This window comes from Excalfactoria chinensis, chromosome 26, assembly GCF_039878825.1.
Source record: "Excalfactoria chinensis isolate bCotChi1 chromosome 26, bCotChi1.hap2, whole genome shotgun sequence".
Lineage (NCBI taxonomy): Eukaryota > Metazoa > Chordata > Aves > Galliformes > Phasianidae > Excalfactoria > Excalfactoria chinensis.
Genome location: NC_092850.1, coordinates 1,367,553 through 1,392,351, shown reverse-complemented (window position 1 = coordinate 1,392,351; position 24,799 = coordinate 1,367,553). Strand labels below are relative to the sequence as shown.

At 50.9% G+C, this 24,799-nt stretch overlaps 1 protein-coding gene across 2 annotated transcripts; it reads right to left on the bottom strand.

The window, feature by feature from the left end:
• Nucleotides 1-647: 647 nt before the first annotated feature.
• On the bottom strand, nt 648-24,453 carry SH3GL1 (SH3 domain containing GRB2 like 1, endophilin A2). 2 transcript variants are annotated; one of them, XM_072357442.1, is made up of 10 exons: nt 24,258-24,453; nt 9,725-9,793; nt 9,541-9,613; nt 8,640-8,783; nt 6,688-6,821; nt 6,237-6,395; nt 5,784-5,887; nt 4,740-4,864; nt 4,211-4,264; nt 648-2,887 (listed from the first exon to the last, which is right to left on the bottom strand). In XM_072357442.1, exons 1-10 carry the CDS (start codon nt 24,300-24,302, stop codon nt 2,691-2,693), a joined length of 1,104 nt encoding a protein of 367 aa, XP_072213543.1. In that variant the 5' UTR covers nt 24,303-24,453; the 3' UTR covers nt 648-2,690. The 2 variants fall into 2 exon arrangements, with proteins under 2 accessions (XP_072213543.1, XP_072213544.1); XM_072357443.1 differs by lacking the exon at nt 4,211-4,264.
• Nucleotides 24,454-24,799: the final 346 nt, after the last annotated feature.

The following is a 24,799-nucleotide window of genomic DNA, read 5'->3' as shown; positions in this document are numbered from 1 at the left end:
ATGGACCTCATTGAGAACGGAGGGTCCGTACCCGGAAGGCGGAGGGGGAGGAATCTCAGCGTCCATCACAGCGCTGTGATAAAGGCTCCGCAGCGGGGCCGGGTCTGAGGCCTCTTCAGCCTGGCCGGTACCGGGTGGGGGGGGAGGTTCGGTTCGGTTCTGCTTTGGGGCTCCGAACCCCATAGAGAACACAGGGCTCCAGGTTGGCTCTTCACCTTCAGGCTGGGGAAGGCAGAGCTGCGCTGCCCCCACAGCTTGGACATAAGGACTGATGGCAGCACAGCCCTTTTAGCTGCCCCATAGGGGGAAACCCATAGGGGAATGAGAGGAGATAAGGGATAAATACGTGTATTGGCATGGAAATAAGGGATAAATATGTTATAAATGTGTATTGGAACGTGTGTGTGTGTCTGGCAGCCCGCAGGCACGGCCCGTTGGCTGGAAGTCGCCCATTTGAGCACATAGAAGCATAGAGTTGGAAGGGGCCTTTAAAGGTCCTACAGGGACACCCGCAGCCCATCAGGCTGCCCTTCTAAAGGGGTTGGATGCTCCTCCACGGCTGCTCCTCCAGCCCTTCACATCCCCCACTTCCATCCCAGCCCCAAGGGAGGGATTCTCACCTTCACAGAGAGGATGCAGCCGTTAGAAAGAAGAAAACACTTAATACTTTTATTCAGAGATACAAGTTGAGATCTGTGGGATTTTACTTGGTTTGTTTGTTTTCCCCTTTAGAAACCATTACAAAAAAAAGGGTCTTGCAGGTTGTCCCCAGCTGACAGACTCATCTCGATCCACCTGAGCAGGAGCCAGCAGTCCTGGGCCATGGCTGCAGCCCCCAGTGGGGTTGGGATGGGGCACTGAGGCCATCAAGTCCCTTTGGCCCCCTTTACTGCTGGGAGCAGGGGGAGAAAACCACGTGTGCTCCCACATCCTGCACCAGGAGGGAGGGTCAGACACCGGTGCCAGATGAGGGCCAGCCCACAGTGCGGCAAGGGACCAGCCGTCCATCGACATGCATGGTTAAAAACATTAAAAAGGTTCTGTGTAAATGTAACAGGAGATGGAGCAGCTGCAGCGTGGGGCTGGCAGGGAGCTTAGGCTTGCACGCATGAGCCAGGAGGGTGCTGGTCAAGAAATGCAGTGCCAGAGCCCTGCCAAGTGCTGCAGCAGAAGTGCCAGGCCCCCAGAGCAGGGAAACCATTTTTCTATGAACACTGGAAGAAGGAATGGAGCTCAGGAGCTGTGGGTGCAGAAGGCAGGGCCGTGTTCTCTCCCCCAGAGGCTGGGGACATGCTGAGCACTGTAGCTCCCAGCCCCATTCCAAAATGTGCATGGGGAAAGAGGCTGGGAGCACCCAGGGCAGCCAGGAGCAGGAGGGCAAAAGGGGGTGCAGAGACATAAATGCCTTTTCCACCAAACAGGTTTGTAGGGAGCAGAAGCTGAGGGTCACAGAGCCCAGGGAGCAGCTTCTCCCGATGGGTGGAGATGGCCATGGGGGGTGACAGAGCAGGGGCAGCAGGAAAGGCACGTGAGGATTAACCTGGTCCAAAGCAAACAGCCCCAGTGAGCAAGAAGAGGGACTGCAGCTCAGCCTCTTGGGGTGCTGGTGGGGAGAACAAGCACAGAGCTAGCAGGTGAGAGGATCTTGGTTGGGACCATGCTGCAATCTGCTCTGCCTTGCCACGGGCAGGAGCCATCATCTGCCTCCCTTGTCTGGAGCCAAGTGTTGGACTGGATGATCATTATGGGTCCATTCCAACTTGAGATATTCTCCCATATTCACCCTGGGCTGCAGTCAAGCTGCCCGTTGAGTCACCCCCCAGTTCTGCAGGTAGAGGCTGCAGCAGGAAAAGCCCAAACTTCAGAAGCAGCCCAGCTTAAAACACTTCCAGGGCAGAATGGAATTGAACCATGCCATGCCACGGAGAGGGCAGAGAACCAGCACCTTGCATCAGACATCTCTGCCCGTCTCCAGGGAGGGGAAAGACAGCTCAGAGCTCCAAGCAGGGCTCAGCACTGCCATGAGCTGGTGTAGTGTTCCATCTATGTCATAGTGTTGCTCTGCCCCGTGCTTCCTCCACTGAGCCCTGGCTCTGGGATGCTGAGGAAGCTGAGTCCCTTCCCACAGCAGCTGGGTGTCAGAATGAGCAGAGGCTGTGGGCTGAGAGGAGGTGGGTAGTGTTCAGGGGCAGATGCCCACACCATGGCTGAAATAGGGACAAAGCTCTCACCCCTCCATGAGGCTCAGGGCTGCTCAGCCCTAGGTGACCTGGGGTAACACTCAGCATGAAGGTCGTGCACCCCAGCTCTCCGGCACAGCCAACTTAGTTCATATGGACGCTGGACCAAAGGAAAGACAAAAACTGGACAGGGAGAGGCCTAGGACCCAGCTTGAACATACAGACTGGGAAGAACCTGGCAGGATTCATAAAGTACCTAAGTTCAAGCACCAGAAGGACAAAAAAAAAACAAACGAAAAAGACAAAACATATTCTCCAGGATAGGGCTGTGTGACCCCTCCGGCTTGTTCCCTGGTGGCAAACTCACCCCGAGATGATATAGGAAATGGCCGTGTCTTCTCTCCCCACCTCATTAGAGGGCTGCTAGTGTCAGGACAAACGTGGAATGCAGGCTCGGCCCTGCGCTGCGTGTGGGGGCACGAGTGGAGAGGAACGGGGAGAGATGCCAATTCACTGAGGTAGTGGAACCAGCACTTCCACGTAGTTGAGTGGGAAGAAGCCTGACTGGCCATTGATCATGCCCTCGTACCAGTTTTCATCGATCTGGTTGGTCAGGGTGATGATGTCACCTTCCTTGAAGCCCAGCTCACCGTCATTCTCGGGTTCAAAGTCGAAGAGTGCCTTGCAGCAGGGCTGGTCCAGGTGAGCTGTAGGGAGAGCACGTACAAGGGGTGAGCTGGCTGCCTACAGCCCGGCCCCAGCCCCACAGCTGGCTGCCAGCCACTCACTCCAGTCCAAGACACCATATGGGGCCATCAGGTCTGCCAGAGCCAGGACTCATACAGCCCCAGTGACATGAATGAGTACTGGGGGCTCTGTCCTGCCTGGGAGAAGCTGCTTGTTTAGCTTTGCCCCTAGGATGGTAAAGCATTACCAAAGCATTATCATGTGAACTCTTTGATGGGTTTTAGCTCACTAGCTCCTCCTCTGCCTTCTTGTTCCAAACATCTCCTTTCATATCTTACTCCCAGAGCCCAGTCCCAACCACTGTACCTTCCCCGAGCCCTCCCCCACTCCAATAGGAGAAGAGCAGGCACTAAACTTTGCAGCTGTAGAGATCCTACTGAGAGCAGGCTGAGCTAACACAGACCACCACAGACCCGAGGGTCCCTGTTGATCAGTGCCTGGCATGGCTCTGTGCTAGGGCTCTTCCAAACAGGGCAGGGGGAATGGCAGAACAGGAGGCCCAGCACATCTGGTCTGCTGAACTTCCACAGCACGAGAGGACTCAGCATTAGAAAGAACTCAGAAAGCACCAAAAGCAGCAGCCAAGCTGGTTCCTTTTGGAAACAACTTCTCAAAACGCCAAGCTGGCCCCGCAACCACAGCATATAACCCTTTCCAGGCTCCTTAAGCCCTCCTAACCCCCTACTGTACCACAAGCCCCTTGCTTGCCCCACTCTGATGCCTCCAAGACAGAGATCCAGCCTGCCCCTGTACCCCAATGAAAGCCCCTGAACCCCTTCGAGTCAACCTGTGGGCCCAGCTTGAGGACTTACAAGTCACAACCCATCTGAGTCTGCTTGCTGCCAGACACCACAAAACTCACATCATGTACCCAAGCACTGCCCGCTCTGTCCCCAGTTTCCAGCTGCAGGGTAGAGGACAGCAAGCAGCAGGAGCAGGACAAATCAAGGCTGGGTGGCTTGTAAACAGGAGTGAGGTGGTTGATATCTCATGGTAGATCTCCTGATCTTTGTGGTCTCAAGCAGGACGTACCTGCATGATGGTTGCTAATACAACTCATCCAGGTGAGCAAAAGCTTTAGGGTGGTAAATACCAAAATAGCATGGTTGGGTTAATTTGGGCCTCAGCAGAGGTGATGTTTAGCTCAGCTGTTCTGCTGGCCGGGCACAGTGGCTCAGCACAGGGGTATTAGTGGCTTCAAGAAGCAGTGTCAAGGAAGGAGGAGCAAGGAGGGGTGGGAAGAGGTGGTCACACATCATGCAGTGCAGTGGGAGGAAACTCACGGATACTCCTGACGGAGGCCCGGGACGGCTTGTCGTATCGGAAAGAGGAGGAAGCTGCTTCCAAACAAAAAGAGACATGCTTAAAACAATGGGAACTGGAGTGAGGGGAAGGCAGAGCCCAAAGGGAGGTTCTGTTAGGAGAAACATGGCATCCTGCATGCTGTTAGAAAACCACCTGCCTCGCTGGGACCAGGGAGGGACAAATGCAGCGTGATGGAAGATGGGGAGGGAGAGATGTTTAATTTTGCCTTTCTGCCCTTGCTGTCACTGACTGGGTGCTATCAGTCAGTGACTCAGACTGGAGGCTCTGCTGGGACTTCTCCAAAGTCAAGAAAACAAAGGCTGTTGGGCCTCAAGAGAAAACAGCCTGATTCCAGAGATATTTAAGATGCTTTCAGAGCCACCAGCTTGTGCAGGCACATCCAACACATCAGATACATAACTGTCAGGGAGAGCAGTTCCCCTCCATCCCCAGGACACTGCTCCAGAGACACCTGTGTGCACGCTGACATACATGGGACAACTTTACCTGAGACTCTAGGGGTGGGAGCACAAGAGAAGCCTCCGTTAGATTGGTCACTCTCTGCAAGGTCATATGTCTCCCTGGGTTTGGGCTTGTATTCCCGCCTGGGACGTGAGGAGGCCTCCCTCATTCTGTCAGAATCAAAAGAAATGTGGGTAAATTGAAGTGAAAACGAGCCTAAGAAGATCAGTGTACATCTTCCTTGTTGGTGTGAATGCTTTGGAGAAGGCATGATGCTACCAGAGCTAGAACACAAAGCGTTCCCTCCTATGTCCTCAGCTAGGCAAGGCAAACATAACTGACCCCCTGCAACCACAGAGGGATAAATTTCAGTTGCCTCCAACTCAGACCTACAACTCAGCGTTTGGAAGATGACACCCCTAGGCTTTGCTGTAGAGGCAGCTCAGGCAACCACTGCTTTCAGGCCAGCAGAGGACACTCGTGCTGCAGTTTGAAAGCTCAGGGTGGTAGGATACTCCCAGCTCTTCTCAATTCCAACCAGACACGGCATCCATTCAGTGGTTTCTTCTATGACAGAAGAGCAGCAGGGCAGAAATCACCAGGAACTCCAGCTCCCTAACTACAACTGAAACTAATGGCACGAAGACACTAAGCCAGTAGGCGACAGGCACATTCAGGTCATGACATCTGATCCATCTGCTCCAGCAGCACGGTTACTTGATCCCAGGTCTGGCTAAAAGATACTTCCTGGTCAAGGCCCAAATTGCAAGGAGCTATGGGCACTGGCATTAAGGGTGCACTGCATATCCACCCTTCCTCTGCCAAATTCAATATCAAGTTCCCTGGGAACTGCACACTCCAATTCAGGCATTGCTCAAACCAGCTAAGCAGGGACAGACACGTTGTTTTGTATTTTAGAATGTGCCCATCACTGATCTGAACGAGGTTTGGACCGAAGCTGCAGTGACTGCAAGAACTGGCTTTAACACCAGGGGGCAGATTCAGACAATGAACCAGGTATTTACAGGAAAAGTACCATGCAGAGCTCATGGCTGTGATAACAGAGTGCCCAAAGTCCCCAGGACTCACCTGCGTTTGAGTTTTTCTGCAAGTTCATCCAGGATCTGCACTGCCTGCCTGTGGTAGTCCAGCTGAGCATCCACCAGGGCCGACAGCTGGCTCACCTGCTCAATCTGAGAGAATCACACCAAGACAGGATGAATGGCTTTCCCTTGCTGATAGAAGATTCCCACTAGGGCTGAGATCACACAGGGGAACGTGCACAAGGGACGGCTTCCTCAAGGAAACGAGGATGAAGTTTGGGATTTCAGGTATTAGAGACAAAACTCTGGCTCAGACTCAGCAGAACGGAGGCCACTGTCTCCTACCCTCAATGCTTCCATTCCCCAGCTGGTCGAATCCCTCCCAACGGTGCTGCATTACCTGGCCAAACTCATTCCCAATGGCACCCTCACGTAGATGGAACACAACCCACCCCCAGCTCTTAGCTCCAGGGGCAGCAAGGAGTCCAGGTGCACTTACATCAGTTTCTAGGAGGTTGTGCATACTGGTCTCTGCTACTTCCTTCGACTCTTCAAATTTCTCCATGGCCTGTCGCAGTTCCTCATCAGGGATTTTTCCCTGTCGCTTCTTTTTGTAATCAAAGTCCAAGCGTCTGCCTTCAAGCTTCTTGAGATGGTGCTGGGAAGAAGACGATTATGAACAGTAAAGAAAAAGAGGAAAGAGCCAGAGACTGGAAGCAACTGAATGTTTGTGTTCAGCAGCGGCAACAGTGCTAAATGCACCGAGCAGGGGAGGAAACACTAGCAAAGCTGGAGAGAGAATGCACATTACATGCAGAGGAACAGAAGTGATACCTGTGCATATCCGTGTTGTTTCCCACTGTGATGGAGCAAGTGGTTACATGCACTAATAGCCAAAAGAGGCCAGAATCTAAGGAGATGAACAGCAGAGACAACACCGTGGCATTTACCTGGATCTCTTTCAGGTCTTTGTCACACAGGTTCTGGAGGGGATCAATAAAATTTTGTTTGACTTCAATATCCAGCGAGTCCTTCACTTCAGCCAATCGTTTCATAGATTCCCCAGCATCAAGCAGCGCATCGCCTTTGAGTGAGAAAAGGAAGAGAAAGGGAGGAGGAGAACAGGCCAGCCTGTTAAATAGAGCCAAAGTCTGTGGTAGCTGCATGCAGAGCCATTCTGCCATGACACCCAGCGTGTACAAGTTCTGTCACATGTCAAAAACCTCCACGTTTCTATATGGAGCAGCTCTCTGAGCTGAGCACAGGGAGTGCTGACTGGTGTGACAGCAGGCAATGGCGCGTTGGTGCCAGCTCCGCAAAAGACACTTCACCAACGTGCTTCATTTTCTTCCCCCGAAAACAAGGAACAATCTCTACAAACTACACAGAGGAAGGGAAAGGTATTTTGTAAACAGCTCTGTTAACTCGGGGAGTCCCTGGGCTACTAATTGGCTGAGCGCTGCTTTAACCTTGCTTGGCACTGCTGGCAGCACAAGCTGGGGGCAGAGTACGTTTGGCCTGACTGAGCCAGGCCGTCCTTTTGTTCAGAGGGTTTGTAAGCCCAGAGCACTCTTGATCAACCTCTCAAGTGTCCCCAGGTGTCAACAACAAACTTGCAGCCTTCTATTCATTCTGGATCTCTACCTGGCCAATCTTAGCTCTTTTTCCACCGCTTTCTGAGTTAGAACTCAGAGTCGCTTCTTGAAACCTATTTAGCTTTTCTAAAGCTCCCTCTAATGATGACAGTTAAAACAGACAGCCTTGCTGCAAAGCATTTTTAGTCCTGGCTTTTTATTCCAGTGGAAACCATTTATAGATTAAATTATTCCTGTGCAGCTTTGGCAAACCAATCGTTTCAACACTACATCAGCACAGGAGACAATGCAAATGAAATGGAGAGTAAAGTGAAACCACCAGTCTGCTGTCCGGGTGGAAAAAAAGGATACAACAGAGTATCTGCAAAAGAATTATTTCAATGGTGCTAACCTGTCAAAATAAAAACGCATCAAGTTAAGTGCTTCTGTAAAGAGAGGCTATTAAAGGAAGCCACGTTTGCTATGTCCTTCTAAAAACTTCCTTCCCCTTTGCACTGCAATAATGCTGGTTTCCTGCAAGCCAAGAGAGATACAGAGTTCTGAGTCAGCCAGAGATACCCTCGAGAATTCATCACTCCCACAGAGCAGCCAGAGCTTTGTAATTTTCCTGAAGCAAGAAGGCTCCTCCCTGCACTGGAAGCCATCAGACAGCTGTGCACCGTATTGGCTCTGTCACATGGACAGGCTGATGTTTCGCTGGATTAAGACTGATGTCATCAAAAAGCTTCACACCCCCTTCAGGCCTGCAAGTCACACGTGGCTTGTTTCACGATTATGAGAAGTTACCCCATGAAGAGATTTCTTGGCTACAGAGCTCTATTGCATATTAAAGCACCTCATCTTGCTCAGTCCAGTCTCTACATCACTACACTCAGTTTTAAAGCACAGAGATAGTTTTTCTCACATGCAAGCTTATCCCAGTATTCAATAAGTATTAAAAGGTTTTGGACTTAAACCTAATGTCATTGATTGCGATTTGGTACCCATGGATTCTGCTCTCTCCTTCCCTGAGTGGAAGGGCCAGTGTACAGAGAGGCTGTTGACAGCACAGACATCAGCAGTGAGCTGTGGATTTTGCCCTCGGTTTTGGTTTAAGACATGAGGTGCAGCTGCTGCCATGCATTTGCTCTGAGACTGCTATAGATCTGGCACTCATTACTGGCCTGGACCAAAGGCACATGCTGCTAAGTGATACAAAGGGTCATAGAGCCCTTCAGGAATCCAAAGGAACAGCTTGGAAATTTGGCACTGCACTTTGCTGTCTCATTTGCACGCTCCTGGAGGGAGCAGCCCCAATGGGCACTCACCAAAGTTGGAGTCCTCGCCCAGCTCCTTGCCATAGCGGATCATGCTCTCCCCCAACAGCCCTTCTGACTGTGGGTAGCCAGGGTTCTTCACCTGCCCGCGGATCTTCGACATTGTGTTCAGCATGGTTAGCTTGGCTCTGGAAGCTGGCAAAGAAACAGCCACAGCCGTGTTTGTAATTGCTTGGACTTGCCAGCAGCTGCTGGCCACTGCCAGCAATTCTTTTTTTTTAAGTGATTCCCAAAGCCAAGAAGTGCTATTGTCATAATCGACCAGAAATATCACTTGCTACAAAAAGTAAAGTTTCTTTTCCAAGACAGCAAACAAATATAGATCCCTACAGCTAACTGGTGAAGGCCAAAGGAGTTTCCCCAGCCCTCCCATAGTCCCTGGAGCATTCTCTGAACAAGCTGCCTGGAAACACACGGGGCAGCAGGCTCCGGAGGTGGTGGTTACAAATCTAACCGACTCTTCCCAACCCAGAGATGATATTTTTTCTGCACACCCTGGTAAAAATAGGTCCCCAGCAGATCTCTCCTAGATCCAAGGTTAAAGATTTGTCTATTTTATTCACTGTTTGACAGCAACAGCAGTGTCTTACAGCCCAGAAATACATTACTGGTCGAGATGGCTTTACAATCACAAAGCAATACCTAGCTCACAAATACCTGTGAGCTAGGGTAGGACCTCACCAGGCTCAGCTAGTTAGGAAAGCCACAGGAAACGTACAGGACAGCCCAGCATACACCAGGTAAAGGTAGGCAGCATACCTGATAACAAATGTGGGCTTGGTGGCACACCTCAAGGTCGTAAAGGTTCTCTCTGAGGTCTCTCTGCACCTTCTGCCTATTTCCCTCTTGCCCTCTTTGGGAGGCAGAGGACAGGAGAGGTCTCACCACTCACCTGGGTTTGGCTGCAGGTATTCTATTGTTCTGGTCAATACTTCTGTAACTGCTTTGCTGGTCAAATCCACTTTCTGTAGGAAAACAAGATGATCCAGCAGCAGTGAAGATCAGCTCAGGGCTTTGGCAAGGTCACAGAAGGTTTACATGGGTGATATTAGGGATTTCTCCTATCTCTTGCTCACCTTTTCCATTTCCTTGAAGTCATCGTCAAGTTTGGTCCCTTCTGCCCCTCCAACCTTCTCACTGACCAGCTGCAGAAAAAGAACAAGGCAGGAAGAATCAGGCATGGTAGTGTCTGTTTACCTCATGCAGAGAGGTACAGAGTCCTGGGGACAGAAAGAGAACAGGGGTGGTCCAGACAGCACCTGCAAGAGAAAGGAGCTGGTAGGAACAGCCCAAAGCACGGTAACAACACGTGGCTCTTTGCTAACACTGCCCCATTAAACAATCTAAATGTCCCCTACCCTCCCAAGGCACGACAGCTTGGCCTTCAGACATAGGCAGGATATTCCCCACCTGGCAGAAGCTACAAAGCTCTTTAAATTCATAATCACAGCTCCTACACCAACACTTGTTGGAAAAGGCAAGTAACAGCATTGTCTCTCAACTCCATTTCACACAAGGCAAAATGCAAGTAAACAGGGAATTAAGATACTCTGCTTGCAGCAGCCAGTACAAGAACAATGCTCAGAAAGAACCACTCAAAGCCTTAAACCACAACTCCTTGCGATCCAGATGGTGAGAGCTTAGGATCTAGGGCTCTGTATTTCAAGATTTTTTTTAAAGAGAAGGATAAAGAGATTTACAGAAGCTACAGGAAAACGTTCGAATCCAATTATCGAGGTATCTCTGACGTCTGTTCTAAAACAAAGTGAACACAAGGTGTTTGACACAGCTGGAAAGGCAGGGCTGCTTTTGGCTATCTGCACAAAGGGCTGATGGGCTTTCTTCAAAATGCCATTTAGTGTAAGAAAAGACTTTTTCCCAAAGCTTCACCATTCGCCTTCCTGAGCTGAAAGACGTGTGCCAAAAGTGCTTTATTAAATCCAACTGAAGAAGTGTCCTTCCATGCAACCCAAATGGAGGGGGACATCTCCTGCCCTGCCCCGTTCCCTTGTGGCAAGGCCAGTGGCAGCACCTGGGGTTCAATAGACTGGCCAGAGCTACCAGCAACACATCCACAAGCAACTGCCAGGCCCCGAAATGGGTCCGTGCACACCAAATTACCTCCACAGACATCAAAAGTGGTCTAGGAAATGGCTGCTGCCTCCCAAGCTCTTGATGCCTGCTACAGGCCATTGCCAGGATTCCTCGTGCTTGTAGTCAAAACTCCAGCTCTGGACGAACAATAAAGGTTTGTTTACTTCAACATCAAATACCTGATTTTATCAAGTCTTGCTTCCTGTGGCGCCCATGGGGACTCAGAGTGGTTCCTTAGTTGTTAGAGGACAAGGAGAAAAAAAAAACTCCTTAGGCAAGCATCCAGTTCCAAATGCACTTAGAGATACCCCATAAGCTCCGTGTGACTGCACTCACTGGGCAGTGCTTAGTCCCAAAATCAAACGATGAGCTGCAAACCAAGGTGCTAGGCTGAGCACTGCTATGGCTGAAATGCTCCTCGTGCCTCAGTGGATGGATATCTGCAGCTGCCGAGAGCTTCAAGGCACGCAGGCGTTACAGGGAAGTGGCTCAGAGAGAGCACAGAGCTCTTCTGAATGACAGCACTGCACTGAGCAACAGCAGCATAAATCATCCCAAGGCCAAAATATCCTTTGAGAGCAAGAGTTTGAAAGAACTGAGATAGAAGGCAGCAGCCTTTTAGGGCCTCACTTTGCCTGGGTAAGGGCTTTTTTCTCTCTCTGGGGGAGCAGAGGAGCTCAGATGTTTCACAAAGAGATCACTGTGGTTTCCCTGGGCATTTAAACACTGGGGGAATGCAATGGGTCAGCGCTCTCCAGGTTCACCCAGTCCAGCTCTCAGCTCTGGATTTCATTTTCAGATGTACGCCCAGATGGATCTTCACTCATCCCTTTGTGTGCAGCCCCGCAGTGGTCCATGCACACTTCTGGGTGCAGCACAGCCCTCCTGACCTCACCAGCACCTGAAGTGCAGGACTATGGATTCAGCAAGAGTGTGCCAAGAGGCAAGAGGGGCTTGAAGGGATGTTATCACTGCAGAGCTGCCTGCAGATGGGCAAACAACCAAAGCTTGAATTCTTGCTTTTTTTGGATCCTTGCTCTGTGCTTGGGGTGCCAGCACACACAGCCTGCCAGCTCTGAGCTGGGGAAGTACACATTCCTCTTTGGAGCAGGGAAAATAAACCACAAAGCGGTTGCTCTGCTTTCCAGACCCTGTGTGGGCACTCACTCCCAGCTGCCACCACCCACTCCTGTGCTTCCATGCCAAAAGACAGCTCGTCATGCAGCCTCCGTGGCCAGAAAGGGGCTTCTACGCAGCCCAGAGCAGCACCTCCAGAAAGGTCTTTCATTCTGCAATAAACCTGAGAAGAGTACAATGAAGCGGAGTAATTCCATCCCTGCTTTTCTCCACCCACCCACAGACTGGCAGCCCAGAAAGCTGCAAATACTGCCTCTGATGGGGAGCTCTGCCATAATCAGGGACTGCATGCCATGTTGTACACGGTGATCACCACAGTGATTTTGGAGGCTTAGCACTCTCTCAGAGAGCACAGAGATGTGAAGGAGGAAAATTCGCTTGCAGACTAATTTAATCCTCCTTTTGACATCCAAGAAATGCTACTGGTGCCCTGCTGTGAAGGAAGAATAAGACTGAGGTTTTCTCCCTGCTGGCTCTAATTAAGCTAGGAGGCTTCATTTCAGGAGGAAAGAAGGAGGGACTGTGTGCCATCTCCATCCCAACAGTCCCAAATCTGTCAGGCAAGAGGACAAACTAATGCAAGTTTCCTCCTTTGCCAGCAGGGATGTGAGCCAGGGACATGGCCAGCTTGCTGTTAGCCCAGGGCTGTCCATCCTGGAGAAGGGATCTGATCAGTACTACTCAATATCCAAGGGGAGGGGGCCAGAAGGATGGGGTCAGGCTATGTTTGGTGGTGCCCAGTGACAGTACAAGGGACACTGGGCACAGACTGGAAGCCAGGAGAGGGCATACAGCAAAATGTTAAGCCTACAAGAGGCAGTGCTGCAGCTCAGTGGAGAGAAGCAGGACACAGTGGAAGCGCAAAAGCCCTGGGCTGCACTGCACAGCAGCCAAAGCTGTGTGCTTCCTAGAGCAAATATTAGCACAAGGCAATACGGTTGGGCGTCACAGATCGGAGAGATAAAACAGCTTCAAAACAGGATGGCTGTTTACCTGGCACCATCACCACCAAGACGTAGGGTCAGAAAAAGGGATGAAGCAGACGGTGCACAAACAGTCCAGCAGAGAAGCAACACCTGTGTATAATTAAAGGGTTGCTGGCAGTAAAAATATGGCCCAGACAGCTCTGACCTGAGCTCAGGGCGTAGGGAGGTGCGGTGATTGCAAGTCCTGTTTGGACGGCTCTGGTTCTGTGCCAGGGTGCAGTGATGGATCCCACCCAGCAAACACGTCCACAGCACAGCACCCATCTTCTGCCTTGTCGGTCTCTTTGCTCCTGAGTGTATTTTGCAGATACTGTAGCCTCATTTTAATAAGGATTGATTCAATGGGGCTTCCTTTGTAGAGTCATGGGAAGTCAAACTATCACCCTTACCTTTGGCGTTCCAATGCTACCAAAGGGCTGTGCATGGTAGAAGATGTTCAGAAATGAAAGCCCTTTTGTTAGCTAACTACTGCAACAGGAGCCTGGCAACAGGGAGAGGAAGGAATGATCTGTGTATGCTGAAGGATAAGAAGGACAGGATGGAAAAGGGCTTCTCTTATAGCAGAGAGTGGGAGAGAAACATAACCCCAGGGATGAGGGAGGGCTGCACAGGCACAACTCCATGCACCCCTCCTCATCCTCACCAGCCCCCTCCAAGCCCATCACTCCTTCATCCAACCTACACAACTGCCCTTCAACCCCAGGATGAGCTTGTGATAAATAACTAACAATCCAACAACGCTCTCATCATTTGGTGCACCCTTACATAAACCCGATGAATCAGACAGGCCTAGCAGGCATCTGGTGCTGCCCACGCCATCACTGAAACCTAAACAGATCTCAGTGGCATTAAGTAGGACCCCGGCACACCCACTCCAAAGCTGCACTTCCCTCATTGCTGGCTGCAGCACCACCCCTTTAACATTCCTGCAAAGAGATGGTGACATGAGGCTGTGCCCGGTGCATCTCTCCGCACAGCAGGTGCCTGTGGATGTATTTAGGAGCACAGAGCATCAAGGTATTTTGCAAGCAGCAGATGTGGACCTTCCCAAAGTCAATGAGAGGCAGCTCAGAGCAATGGGATGTGCTGTGCTGAACTGCAGCCTTGCTGCATCGCACCCAGCCAGCGCTGGTGATGGAGGAAGGCCAGATGTGTAGGAAAAAAGTGGAAATCAATGTACGGTACAATCATCAAACATGAAAATAGAGGCAAAACCAAGTGGGGAGATGTCACCATCCAAACCTTCTGCAGCTGAGGAGTGCTGGTTGGTGAAGCCCTTCCATCTCAAGATCCTGCAGAGGGCAGATGTGCAGCATTGGTCCTAAAGGTGAGCAAGTCTTTGGCTGCCCAGCCTGTGGATACCGGAGGCTGAGGTCAGTGCTGTGCCAATAAGCAACTTCTGCACAGGGACCTCACACATCCCAGTCTGACACACTGCTCTTCAACCTTCAGGTAGGACATAATTTCCTCAAACAAGCACAATGTGAAAAAAAAACCACTATTTTTTCTTATAAAACTTGCATTTTTTTTTCCCCTCAGCAAACAGCCAGTGCTATTTATAACGTATCAAACATACGCAATCAAAGCATTCAAAGCAGTTGCCCACACTATAATGAAAACATTATCCTTCCCAATGCTGACGTGCCAAAGCCCTCTCCCTCCTCCCTGCCACCCTCCCAGCGTCATGCCTCAGCAAAAAGTGCCCTTTTGAGAAATAAAAACCACAGACAAGCAAACAGACGAGCAGCTCTGCCCTGATTGAGCAGCTCTGCCCTGACTGAGCAGCTCTGCCCTGACTGAGCAGCTCTGCCCTGATTGAGCAGCTCTGCCCTGACTGCCTGCGTTAGAAAAGAGCAAGTTCAGTGGAAAAAAAAAACAGCCCGCAAAGTAACTAAAAAAGTGCAGTACGTGTTTTGAATCCCAAAGGAAAGGGGCTTTAGTGCAACACAAAATACCTGGTAGAGAGATGTAGTGAAGGGAAACACAGCTGTAAGTGCTGGGATTGCTGGTGAGGAGTTTCGGTTGTGCATAACTGCATATTGCTGTGAGCTGTGCCCGTGGGAGCTAAATAAAGCCACTGCAATAGCTCAGTGAGGCACAGCTCCTTGGAATTAAGTGTAATTTTTGGTTGTCTTCACTAGTAGCTTCATCATCACAAAGGACGAGGCAGCGGGGTGCTCACAGCTCCACTCAGCCAACACAGCTCGCTGTTGCTGCAATGTATATTTAGAACAGTTTGGCAGCACGTAGGTCTCATCCCTCAACCACAGTGCTGCACTCTCCTGTTGTGGGATCTGACAGTAACAGGGCTGGAGAACCCCAAAAGCTATTCCTGAAACACACTCTGCTCCAGCACCCAGGAAGTACCCGCGCTGTCCCTAAGCTCTCATGACAGAGAAGCTCTCTAAGCAGAGAAGAGGAAAGAGAATGAGAGGAAGTGATTTGCCTACTGTCAAGAACAGGTTAGCAGCAGTTTGGCTGCAGAAAAGCAGATCAGAGGAAGGCAAACAGCAGGAGAAGCTCTCACCTCCCTGCCCCTCCACGTGAGTCACTGCTGCTGGCTCCTAACATCAGTCCTGCTATTCATCTCACTTCTCTGGGCATATGGACCTGACAGTTCCACCTGCCACTTACCTCATCCCATCTCTCTACTCACATAAATGTTCTCACTCTAGTAACCAGCCTTCAATCTTTTGCTGGGCTTTCTTGCCTTTACTGTTCTTTTCTTGTACAGGAAAAGCTGCTCCCTCCTGAGACCAAGCATCGCCCATGAACCTGTGCAAACACATACAGAGGTTCTCCTGCTGCCTTTTGCCCTGTGCTCTTTCCTTCCCTTTCCCTTTCTCTCTTTCCCTAGCAAAATGCCTTCAAAGTGACCTCAGGTTGTAATCTTATCATATAGGAACCACAAGGAAAGAGCTGTCATACGCAAAGACAGCTTTCTAGGGAGCCACCTGTCAAATCACCTACTCAAAGCATTATCGAATGACTCATCTCCATCCAGCAGATGGGCTTAGAGGAATGAGGACAGCATGAATTAGAAAACGTAACTTAAGCAGGAGCCGGGAGGTCTCACTCGCAGTGCTAAGGCCAGTGCAATGCAGCCGCTGCCTATTTGCTCAGGGAATTCATCCTTTCATTTTCTGTAGCTGGATGACAGTGTTTGATCCCAGCTTGTACAAGGGGCACGTTGCTGCCCTGAGAACAGATTGGCACCAGAGAGAAGTTTCGCTCCTTACCTCTTGCTCTGGGTGACACTTGCCACAGGCTTACCACATGAAAGCAGGCACCTCCCAAGAGTCAGCAACGAGGCCTTGCATCACATTTGCTCCTGTTATTAGCTACTTCTCGCATGCTTTACACCAAATGAGACATGGTTTGTACTCAGCTAGAATTCATAAAAACTGGGTCAAGCAAACAAGTGAAAACAAAACCACGGGGAAAAGCAGCAGCAATTCTCCCCTTGTGCAACTCATCCCCTCGCCCACCTGCCATGGCTACAGTAAACTGAGGGGAAATGGGGAAATATTTGCCTTGCATTCAGATTTCCTGCCCAACCTCCCCACATCCTATCTCCCAAAGCCTTTGTTAATCACTGCCTGACTTTCCTGAAGTTGCTGAGCAATCACTTCCCAGCAGCTCCACCAGAACTCTGACGTAGGGGCAAAGAAGAGCGAGCGACTGCTGCCATTTGGCACTCGGAGCTGCTCAGTAGATAGGGCAAAAACAAGTACAAAGTGCTCAAGTGCCTCCCGGAGTTTGCTTTTCGTCTCTTTTGTCAGACAGAAGCAAAGTCCTGATGATGCCAAAGCAGAGCAACCAGCAGCCTGTCTGTGCTGCTGCCAGGGACTTCAGGATTTCATGAAAAGCAATGGAAAAAAGGAGAAGGAGGGTTTATGACACCCGGAGGTCCCAAACACAACAAATGTGAGGCAGCTTGCTAGGAGGGTTCTCAAGAAGTAGACAGGATTTCTGCTCCAGTGAAAACTGAGACACAAGAAAAATAACACCCCAGGGCACAGGGCAGTGAATGGTATCATCAAGCAAAAGCCTCCAGTACAGCAGAGCCCAAAGAATGTCACAGGGCTGGGAATGGGGCTACAGAGGGTCAGTGTGATGAATGAACCCAAGCCATGCTGATGGGACACGCTGAGCAATGAGGTAAGGGGGGTTCAGACCCCTGTATGCAGGTTCAGATGGTGACTGTGTTAATGAGTACTGAGGCCGATGAGGTGGATCAGCAGTCAGGTTCATGGACAGACCAGATCCAAAAAGGGTGGTGAAAAGACCTCAGCAGCAGCTCAGACCTGTAAAAGGGAAGGTAATGACCCCCCTTCCTAATTGTAAGGGGAGCAGAGGAGGACACGTGCAGAGTCCCCCCCCTTAACACAGGCAGCGATGGCCAAATGAGAACTACAGCTATCACAGTGTACACAAACATCAAAGAGGGAGAGAATTCAGAAATTCATACACACACGTTTTCCTTTGTTAACGTGAATAGTAGGAAAGGGGCTTGGTTATCACAGCCCAGCACAGCATCCTAAGGAAAAGGAGAGGGGGAGTGACATCTGTAAGGCCGTGGGGAGCCAGCAGAGCCAGGTCAGGCTCCTGCAGTTTGCTTTCACTCTGCAGATTACACTTTCAATGCACCACTTCAGCCTTTCTGCCTTGAAGCCAGAGAAACAGGTGTATCAGAAACCCCTATTGCATTACCCTGTTTAAACACAGTGCAGATTCCCTTGCTCTTGGAAACGCATCCAATGCAATTAGGAGCTTTGTTACGTATGAGAAAGGCTCCAGCAACATCTGGTGCTGCAGATTTGTGCCTGCCCAGTGCCCAAGAGAGGCACATGTGCAGCCACACGTCAGCACCAAATGTAGCGCTTGCTAAATGCTCCACCACTTCAGTACGTAGTGAAGACGAGGGGAAAAAAATCCTTCTGGTAAGAGCAGCACCTCCTTACTCAGTGGATTTGCTTTGTGGGTGGGTGATGAAGCCGGTGGCACAGGCTGGGATGAGCACGGCATCTAGGCTCTATGCCTTCACCAGGAGGAGCAGTGGGGCAGGTCTTGACCCCCCCCCCAGCTCCAGGTGGAAGCCATGCTGCTGCTGGAGGGGATCCAGGGAGCTGCTTGCTTACAGCTCCAGCCTGGATGGCTGCCGCCATGCAGCCCTGACCGCCCAGCACGGCTGCTTCCTGTCAACAGGAACCTGAAAGTGATGGGGTTGCAGTTTAAAGGGATGGGTGGGGTGAGGTGGAAGAGGAAACCTTTCTTTCTGAAAAAAAAAATATATATATATATAATAATATATATATTACTTTTACACAGGGAGAGGCCAAGGGGTGTGTGTGAAACTTGCACTAAGCCATGTCACACAGACAGTCGTTATAAGTAATGTGATGCTGCATGGCAGATGTAGAGTGAGGAGCACGAGTCCTTCCCTTCCTGCCCCAGCTCTGCACAGATGTCACTCACCTGCCCCCAGCTCAGGGCCGCTCAGGATTTGACCAGCAAGCAAATAGGCCGACAGCAGAGCAGCACTCTGCACGGGGCTCTTATGAAACAGCATTAATGTCCAGATGCATCAGTGCTTTTCCATGTGAATGAGACGAGCTGATGCTACAAACCCAAGACCTTCTAAACTATGGATTTACTTGATTTCTGGGTGGAGGGTTTTTGTTCTTCATTTCCAGCAGTTTGGCATCTTGCTTGGCAGTGGCACATACTGTACACATCAAATGGGTAAAGCACAAGTTGCCATGAGACTCAGGGCCTATGGAAGGGCACAGGTGAGGCCAGTGTTCAGCACTCTTCCCAGCCCCCCAATGAACCTATAAATGAGCATGGATATCTACTGAGGGGCACAGACCGAACCTCTTCCCTTCAGCATACACCAGCTTCTGCAAAAGAGGCTACAGCCCCCCCCAAGGCACACAGAGCCTGCAGCTGTGATTCATTTTTACATGAGTGTTTCTGCATCTCAAACAAGGTGAACCGCTCTATTCCTGCAGCAGCACCTCCACGCTATGGGTCCATGTCCCTCCAGGTCTGCTGGATAGGGCTGTGAGTCCTGGCGTATGGTGGAATGAGGGAGAGACAGAACAACAAATGTGCTAAAGGAATAAGTCAGCTTTTACAGGGCGGGCTGCCTGATCTCATCCCCCATTTTGCTCTTTCCCAGGAGGAAAGTGTTGGCAGGGCGAAGCAGGAGGAAGGATTTCCTTCCACTGCATCCAGCAACACCACCCCCTCAGCTCTGTCTTACACTTTCAATACTTCACCCTCAGATTAACCCGTTAGAAGAGTTAAACAAATAGGTAATTTTAGACAGGCTGAGGTGACAATGAGGAATCAGCATCCTTGGTGCCACACGATTCCCCCACAGCTCTGAATCATGCATCCTCCCCGTGTCCCAGATTCTCCAGCTGTAAACATGGGATAACAGCGCTCTGTTTAACATGAGAAATGAGGAGGGAAGCACAGCGAGCAGGGTATGGGGGGAGCCAGAGCTTCCCACCTCTGCTTTCTGTCTTTGCCTTTCAAGAATCAGAGCTTTCATTATGATGAGAGCCTAAAAGCTGTGAAAGCAATCCCAAAAGGGTGAGAAAAGCCAAGTCAACATAACTGATGCAACGAACCATCCCCTACCTGCACCTCCAGACAGGCTGGACAACACTGAGAAAAGCTGAGAACTGGTGTGTTCATGGGGCTGTTCTGACAATGATTAACCGGCAGAACAATGCTGCCATGCCAAGTATTTCATCAATGACTAATCAAGCAAGAAAGGAAGGAAATTACTATTACAATATCCTGCACGTGGTCATTTTAGCTAGACGTAGCAGCAGGCATTATACCAGCATTACAGTGAGAACAGGGAGAGGCAATTCTGCTCCCTGAGTCCCATTCACTCTCAGGTTTGCTGAGAGAAGCTGGTATACGCACAGTCAGAACTGAAGGTTGTATGGATGTATTTCCTTCAGCTCTGAGCTGAACTGACCTGTAGGAGCTTCAAGGCAAAGCACGGGTGTCTTCATGCTCTTTCTGAAGGATTCACTAAAAGCCAATACGACATCTGCATGCCATTGCACAGCCTGGCTTGTCTTGGGGTTCTGTGCCCACTTGCTGGCACTGTGCTTCTGCTCACATCCTATGTCCATAAGGCTGCAGCACATCAGCACTGGGGACACAGCTGTCCTGACACCACTGCTCTCAGCCCTGCAGTTCACATCCTGCATCTGCTATTGGTGGCTGAAGCTCTTGCAATGGCTGTCTTGAGCTCCAGGTGTGGAAGCATTTAGCAGTGTGGGAACAACTTCCATCTGAAAGCAAGCACAACTCAAAACGTCTGCAGCAAGACAGGGCACCAGCAGGGCAGGGAAATAGGCCTCTGTGGGTTTTGTTTCCAGCATAAAAGGTTATCCTGCATGCTGAGCAGCACATTTCCCTTCCAGCAAGAGACCCTGAACTGTACAGCACATCTGTGACACTCAGAGCAGCCCAGCTGCAAACAGAGCAAAGGAAATGAGTGGAGAGCTATCTCCTGCCTGGGGGAGAAAGCCTCAGAGTGCTAGAAGGATTGGCTTAACTATAAAAAGAAAAAGGGAACTGTTAAAAGGTATAATGTGGGGAACAGGAGAGGGAAGAAGAACATCCGAAACTACAGCACAAAGCCACAACAGAAAGAACTTCACCCAAAGGGAACTAAAGGAAATCTCACTCCGGACCAGACAAGAGGAAGAAAGACAAAATAAGAGCAATGCCATCCCTCTCCTGGTCCCCATGGAGTCCCTGTGCTGTTTGTCCAGGCCAGGCTCATGTCTCAGGCCTTTATGCAGATGCCACTGCACCTCAACACTGAGCACAGCTGATCCTTCACCCATTGCTCGCAACAGTGAGCACGTACTGCAGACATACAGGGTGTAGGAACCACTTTGTTCCTGGAGTGAAATGACTGTCATGGGCCAAAGAGCACAACTCAGGCCCTCAGATCAGGCAGTCACGTTCAAAGATACCTTCAAGAGCCTCGAGAGCAATCAGCAAACCCAGGAAAAAAAGCGTGTATGTTAAAGGCTTGGTAGAGTTAATTAGCACTCCCCTCTCAGAAAATAGCTTTTGTCTTCTGCACACAGAGGGGGAGGCTGCTGGTCTTTGTCTTGGGCCAGGACTCTCTGTTCTCATTTTGAACACCCCGGGAAGGGAAGAGGATGTTATCCTACAGCAACGAGGCTGCTGTGCTGCCCTACACGCTGCAGCTTTTGGCATGGTCACCGAGTGCAGCCATGGCAGATTGCAAGCAGAAGGGCGGCTGGCAAGCAGCTCCTCAGGCCCAGCAGGCACAAGAATTCGTATGCTGTTCTGGTTATTGAGCCTGAGCAGGACGAGCAAGGTTTGGGTTTGGTCTGCTCAGAGCACACACATCCCATTCAATGTGACAGTGGCACTGAGGGCTGAGCAACAGCATGGGGCAAAAAAGCAACGCCACTCACCCACCTGGGTTGAATCCAAGCCCATGCTGAGCCATCAGGGCAAGCTGCTGATCGATGGCAGCACAAAAACACGTTTCATTTCTGTGCAAAGGGCCTTGTTACACACAGAATGCCAGCAGCTGGCAAGCCCCAGTGGGGACAAGGCTATCGGGCAGAGGGAGGGGACACGTTCACCAGTGCCACATCACAGCACAAGTGCCTCCACCCTTAGGGCTTGTCCCTACAGTGGCAGATAACCCACCTGACGCAGGGAGCAATGCTGTTCTGTATGAGAGCAGCAAGGAACCCGCACATACACACACCTGGCACTGGGTTCACCGAGGAACAGCACAGACGTATTTCTTTGCCCTGCTTATGCACAAAGTGTATCAAATTACTTGCAGTTAACAGCAAGTCTTGCAGATATTAAATCTTCCACTTCGGGACTTAAATTGGTTTGTATTAAAAGAAAACAGTGCAAGTGAAGCCACCTCTGCACCAGAAGGTTTCTGCATCTCCCTGCATACCTGAGAGGCCAGCAGTGGACCACGGTGATGACAGCCTGCCATGCTGCACCCAGCTCATGCTGCTGGAGCTCCAAGCTGTTCATTTGGTTGCTTCTCCCCCTCGGGAGAACGTTTTCTAAAGGTTGGTTTTATTTTTATACCGTCTTTTTTCTTTTTTTCTCTCCTCTCTCCAAAGGAACGTTTTGCTGTGAACTAGCAAAACCTGTTCTGGATGCACAAGCTCACGTCTTGCAGCATTGCAAGCATGGCTTTTTGCAGGGTACTGTGGGTTCTCTATTGCATGTGAGGCAGAAGCCAATGCCCAGCTCTATCCCCATAGCCGGGGCTGAAGGGCCCAGCATGCTTCAGTCCTGGCTGTGCTCTTCTTCAATTAATAACAGAAGTGGAACAAAACACAACGTTTTAGGAAAGATCTTCCACATGTTTGGCTTTGGCAGCATTTAATACCTTTATGGGAGCCAAAAAATAGCTAATCCTCCTCCTGCTTCAGCCAAGGAGCGGCTGAAGAGTGGGACCAGGGGAGGGAAAGGGAAGAAGGGTGAAAAGGGAAAGGAGAGGAGAACATAGAAAAGGGGCAGAGCTAGAACCAGTCACTCCTGTTTCCAGACAAAGAACCTCTGCAATGTGGCTGCCTTCCTATGGTCCAGCCACTGGAACCACGAAGGCAGCAGCAGGATCCATCCTTATGACTTTGCTTCTCTAGATCCTGCAAAACAACCCTGCAAATACCAGCAGAACGGCTCCTTTGGTTTTAATCACCTTCCAAAACCCTGCAAGCAGCAGAAGCTGCAAGAGAACCCAAGATGCAGCCGCACACACACACACCTTTTCTCCCATTGCAATACTCCTGGAGCACAAGCTAAGTGCTCAAAACAAGCACATACGAGCATGCACGCACAGCAAGACGAATGGGCCACCAAGTTTGGACACTGGGCTGCTGCTCACCAAGGGAGCTGCAGAAGGTTCAGCTTTTCCATGTGCAAACAGATTGGTTCCTTTAGAGAAGTAAAACATGGCATGCGTAAGAAAAACACCCACCAAAGAACACACACCAAAGAACACATATGAATTCACTTCAGTTTACAGTAATTCCCCCCCAGAAAAGTTTCATCAGATGTTTTAGGAAGATGCATCCAAGCTTTGGATACTTCTGACTCATCCATGAGCTTTCACCTCTAATTGCCCTGCTGTAACAACACTGCACATCTGTGCTAAGAAAGTCTTCCTACAATTCCTTTCCAGCACAATCTTCCCCCCATGGAAGTCATAAAAAGAAGAGGAATGATGCAGGGATTTGTTTTCTTGTTGTAACAAAGGGGGTGGGGGATGATTTCAGGAATGTATTACTTTGCTGCTTAAGCAAAATGCTTTTGCATAAACACGGCCAAGAAAGGAACCAATGCACGTAGCAATAGACTGAGCTTTAGAAGGGTTTAAACTATGGGAAGCAGAGCCCATTGGTGGATCTGTGGGACATTAATCTGCCTTCAATTGGAAACAGGGGCACAAAAGCAGTGACTGGGGGGACCCATAAAAAACCCCACCAAATCCAAGTGCAAATTTCAGGAGCGCCGCTGTACTGTAATGACAGGAGGCACAAATAGGCTTTGCTTGCTAAGAATTGCTCTTCTGACAGCCTTCCCAAACAGAAGCAGAGCCGTGCCCTGACACAAACACACGCAGGTGGGGAGCTGTGCTTCTGCTTTGCTGAGCACAAAACCCTTCTCCTAGACCAGATGCTATCACAGCAGTGGGAACTTCCCAAGGCCACAGGAGAGAGGTCCATGGGGAACACGCTCTCCCTTTCCCCTTTAACACATAGCTCCTAAAATCCCACTGTGTTCAGCCGTTAATATAAAGCACAGGGACGGAAGCTCTTTGCCACACAGCTCAAAGTGAACCCGCATAGATCTCTGCATTGCTGTGCTGGAGCCAAGTCCCTTTTTGGTGACCGTGCCACTATGTTACCCAGCTCTGTGCTTATATCACCACAACGCTGATGGCATGAAGAGCTCCAGCACTGCCTCATCTCCACCGTGGAAGAGATGGAGGGCACCTAATGGCAATGGAAGGGTTGAACCAGAGGTGCTGAGACCCACTGCTACAACAGTGGGGGATCAGCCTAGGGGTTCCCATAGTGGGGGTGGCAATGGAGCCCACAGCGGGTACCGGGCTCTGTGTGAGGGGATAAAGGGTCTGACCAAGCAGCACAGACCGGGGGGGCAGCTGGGGTGTCCCAAGGCAGAACGTTGGGGCACAACGGGAGATCAGGCTTGTTAGCACGGGGCTACCGGACGGAGAACGCCGGTAGGGAAGGTGGGGGGGGGGGGTAACGAACCCCCGTGAGCACCGAGGGATACCACCGAGTGTGGGACGGCGCGGATCGCAGTGCCTCACCTGGCTCGCCTTGTAGAACTGCTTCTTCAGCCCCGCCACCGACATGCTGCCCCTTGTACCGACCGGCCGATCACGGACACGCAGCGGGCGGCGGGACGCCGCGGTGACACTGGGCAAACACGGAGCCCACCCGCAGCCCGTTCGGCCGCTGCCACCACCGCCGCCGTTTCCGCCGAGTCGCCGCCGCCAGGAAGCGCACGGCCCGCCCCGCCCCAAAGCGAGAGCATAGCGCCCCCTAGCGGGACTAGAGCGCCCCCTAGCGGCCTGGCGGAGCGCCACCGCAGCGCCGTTGCAATGGGCGGGAGGTGAAGGGAGCGGGATGAGCGGCATGGGGAAGAGAGCAGACTACGACTCCCAGCGACCTTTGCGCCAGCACCGCCTTCTAACCGGGCCTCTCGTTGGCCGCACGGCCGCCATTTCGCGCACAGTTTCGGCCCACTCATTGACTTAGCGTGCTGGGAGGCCCCGCCCCTCTGCCCGCTACTGAAGAAAGCCTGCCTTGATCTCCATAGAGCCGCACCGCCCGCACTGCGGCCCGACAG

Excerpts from the sequence above, each read along its gene's own strand:
- SH3GL1 (XM_072357442.1), bottom strand. The coding sequence starts at position 24,302 with ATGTCGGTGGCGGGGCTGAAGAAGCAGTTCTACAAGGCGAGCCAG. Across the intron at positions 5,888-6,236 it reads ACAACCTCCTAGAAACTGAT|ATTGAGCAGGTGAGCCAGCT; the intron begins GTAAGTGCACCT and ends TGATTCTCTCAG. Across the intron at positions 2,888-4,210 it reads GGCCTCCGTCAGGAGTATCC|CTCACCTGGACCAGCCCTGC; the intron begins GTGAGTTTCCTC and ends CTCTCCCTACAG.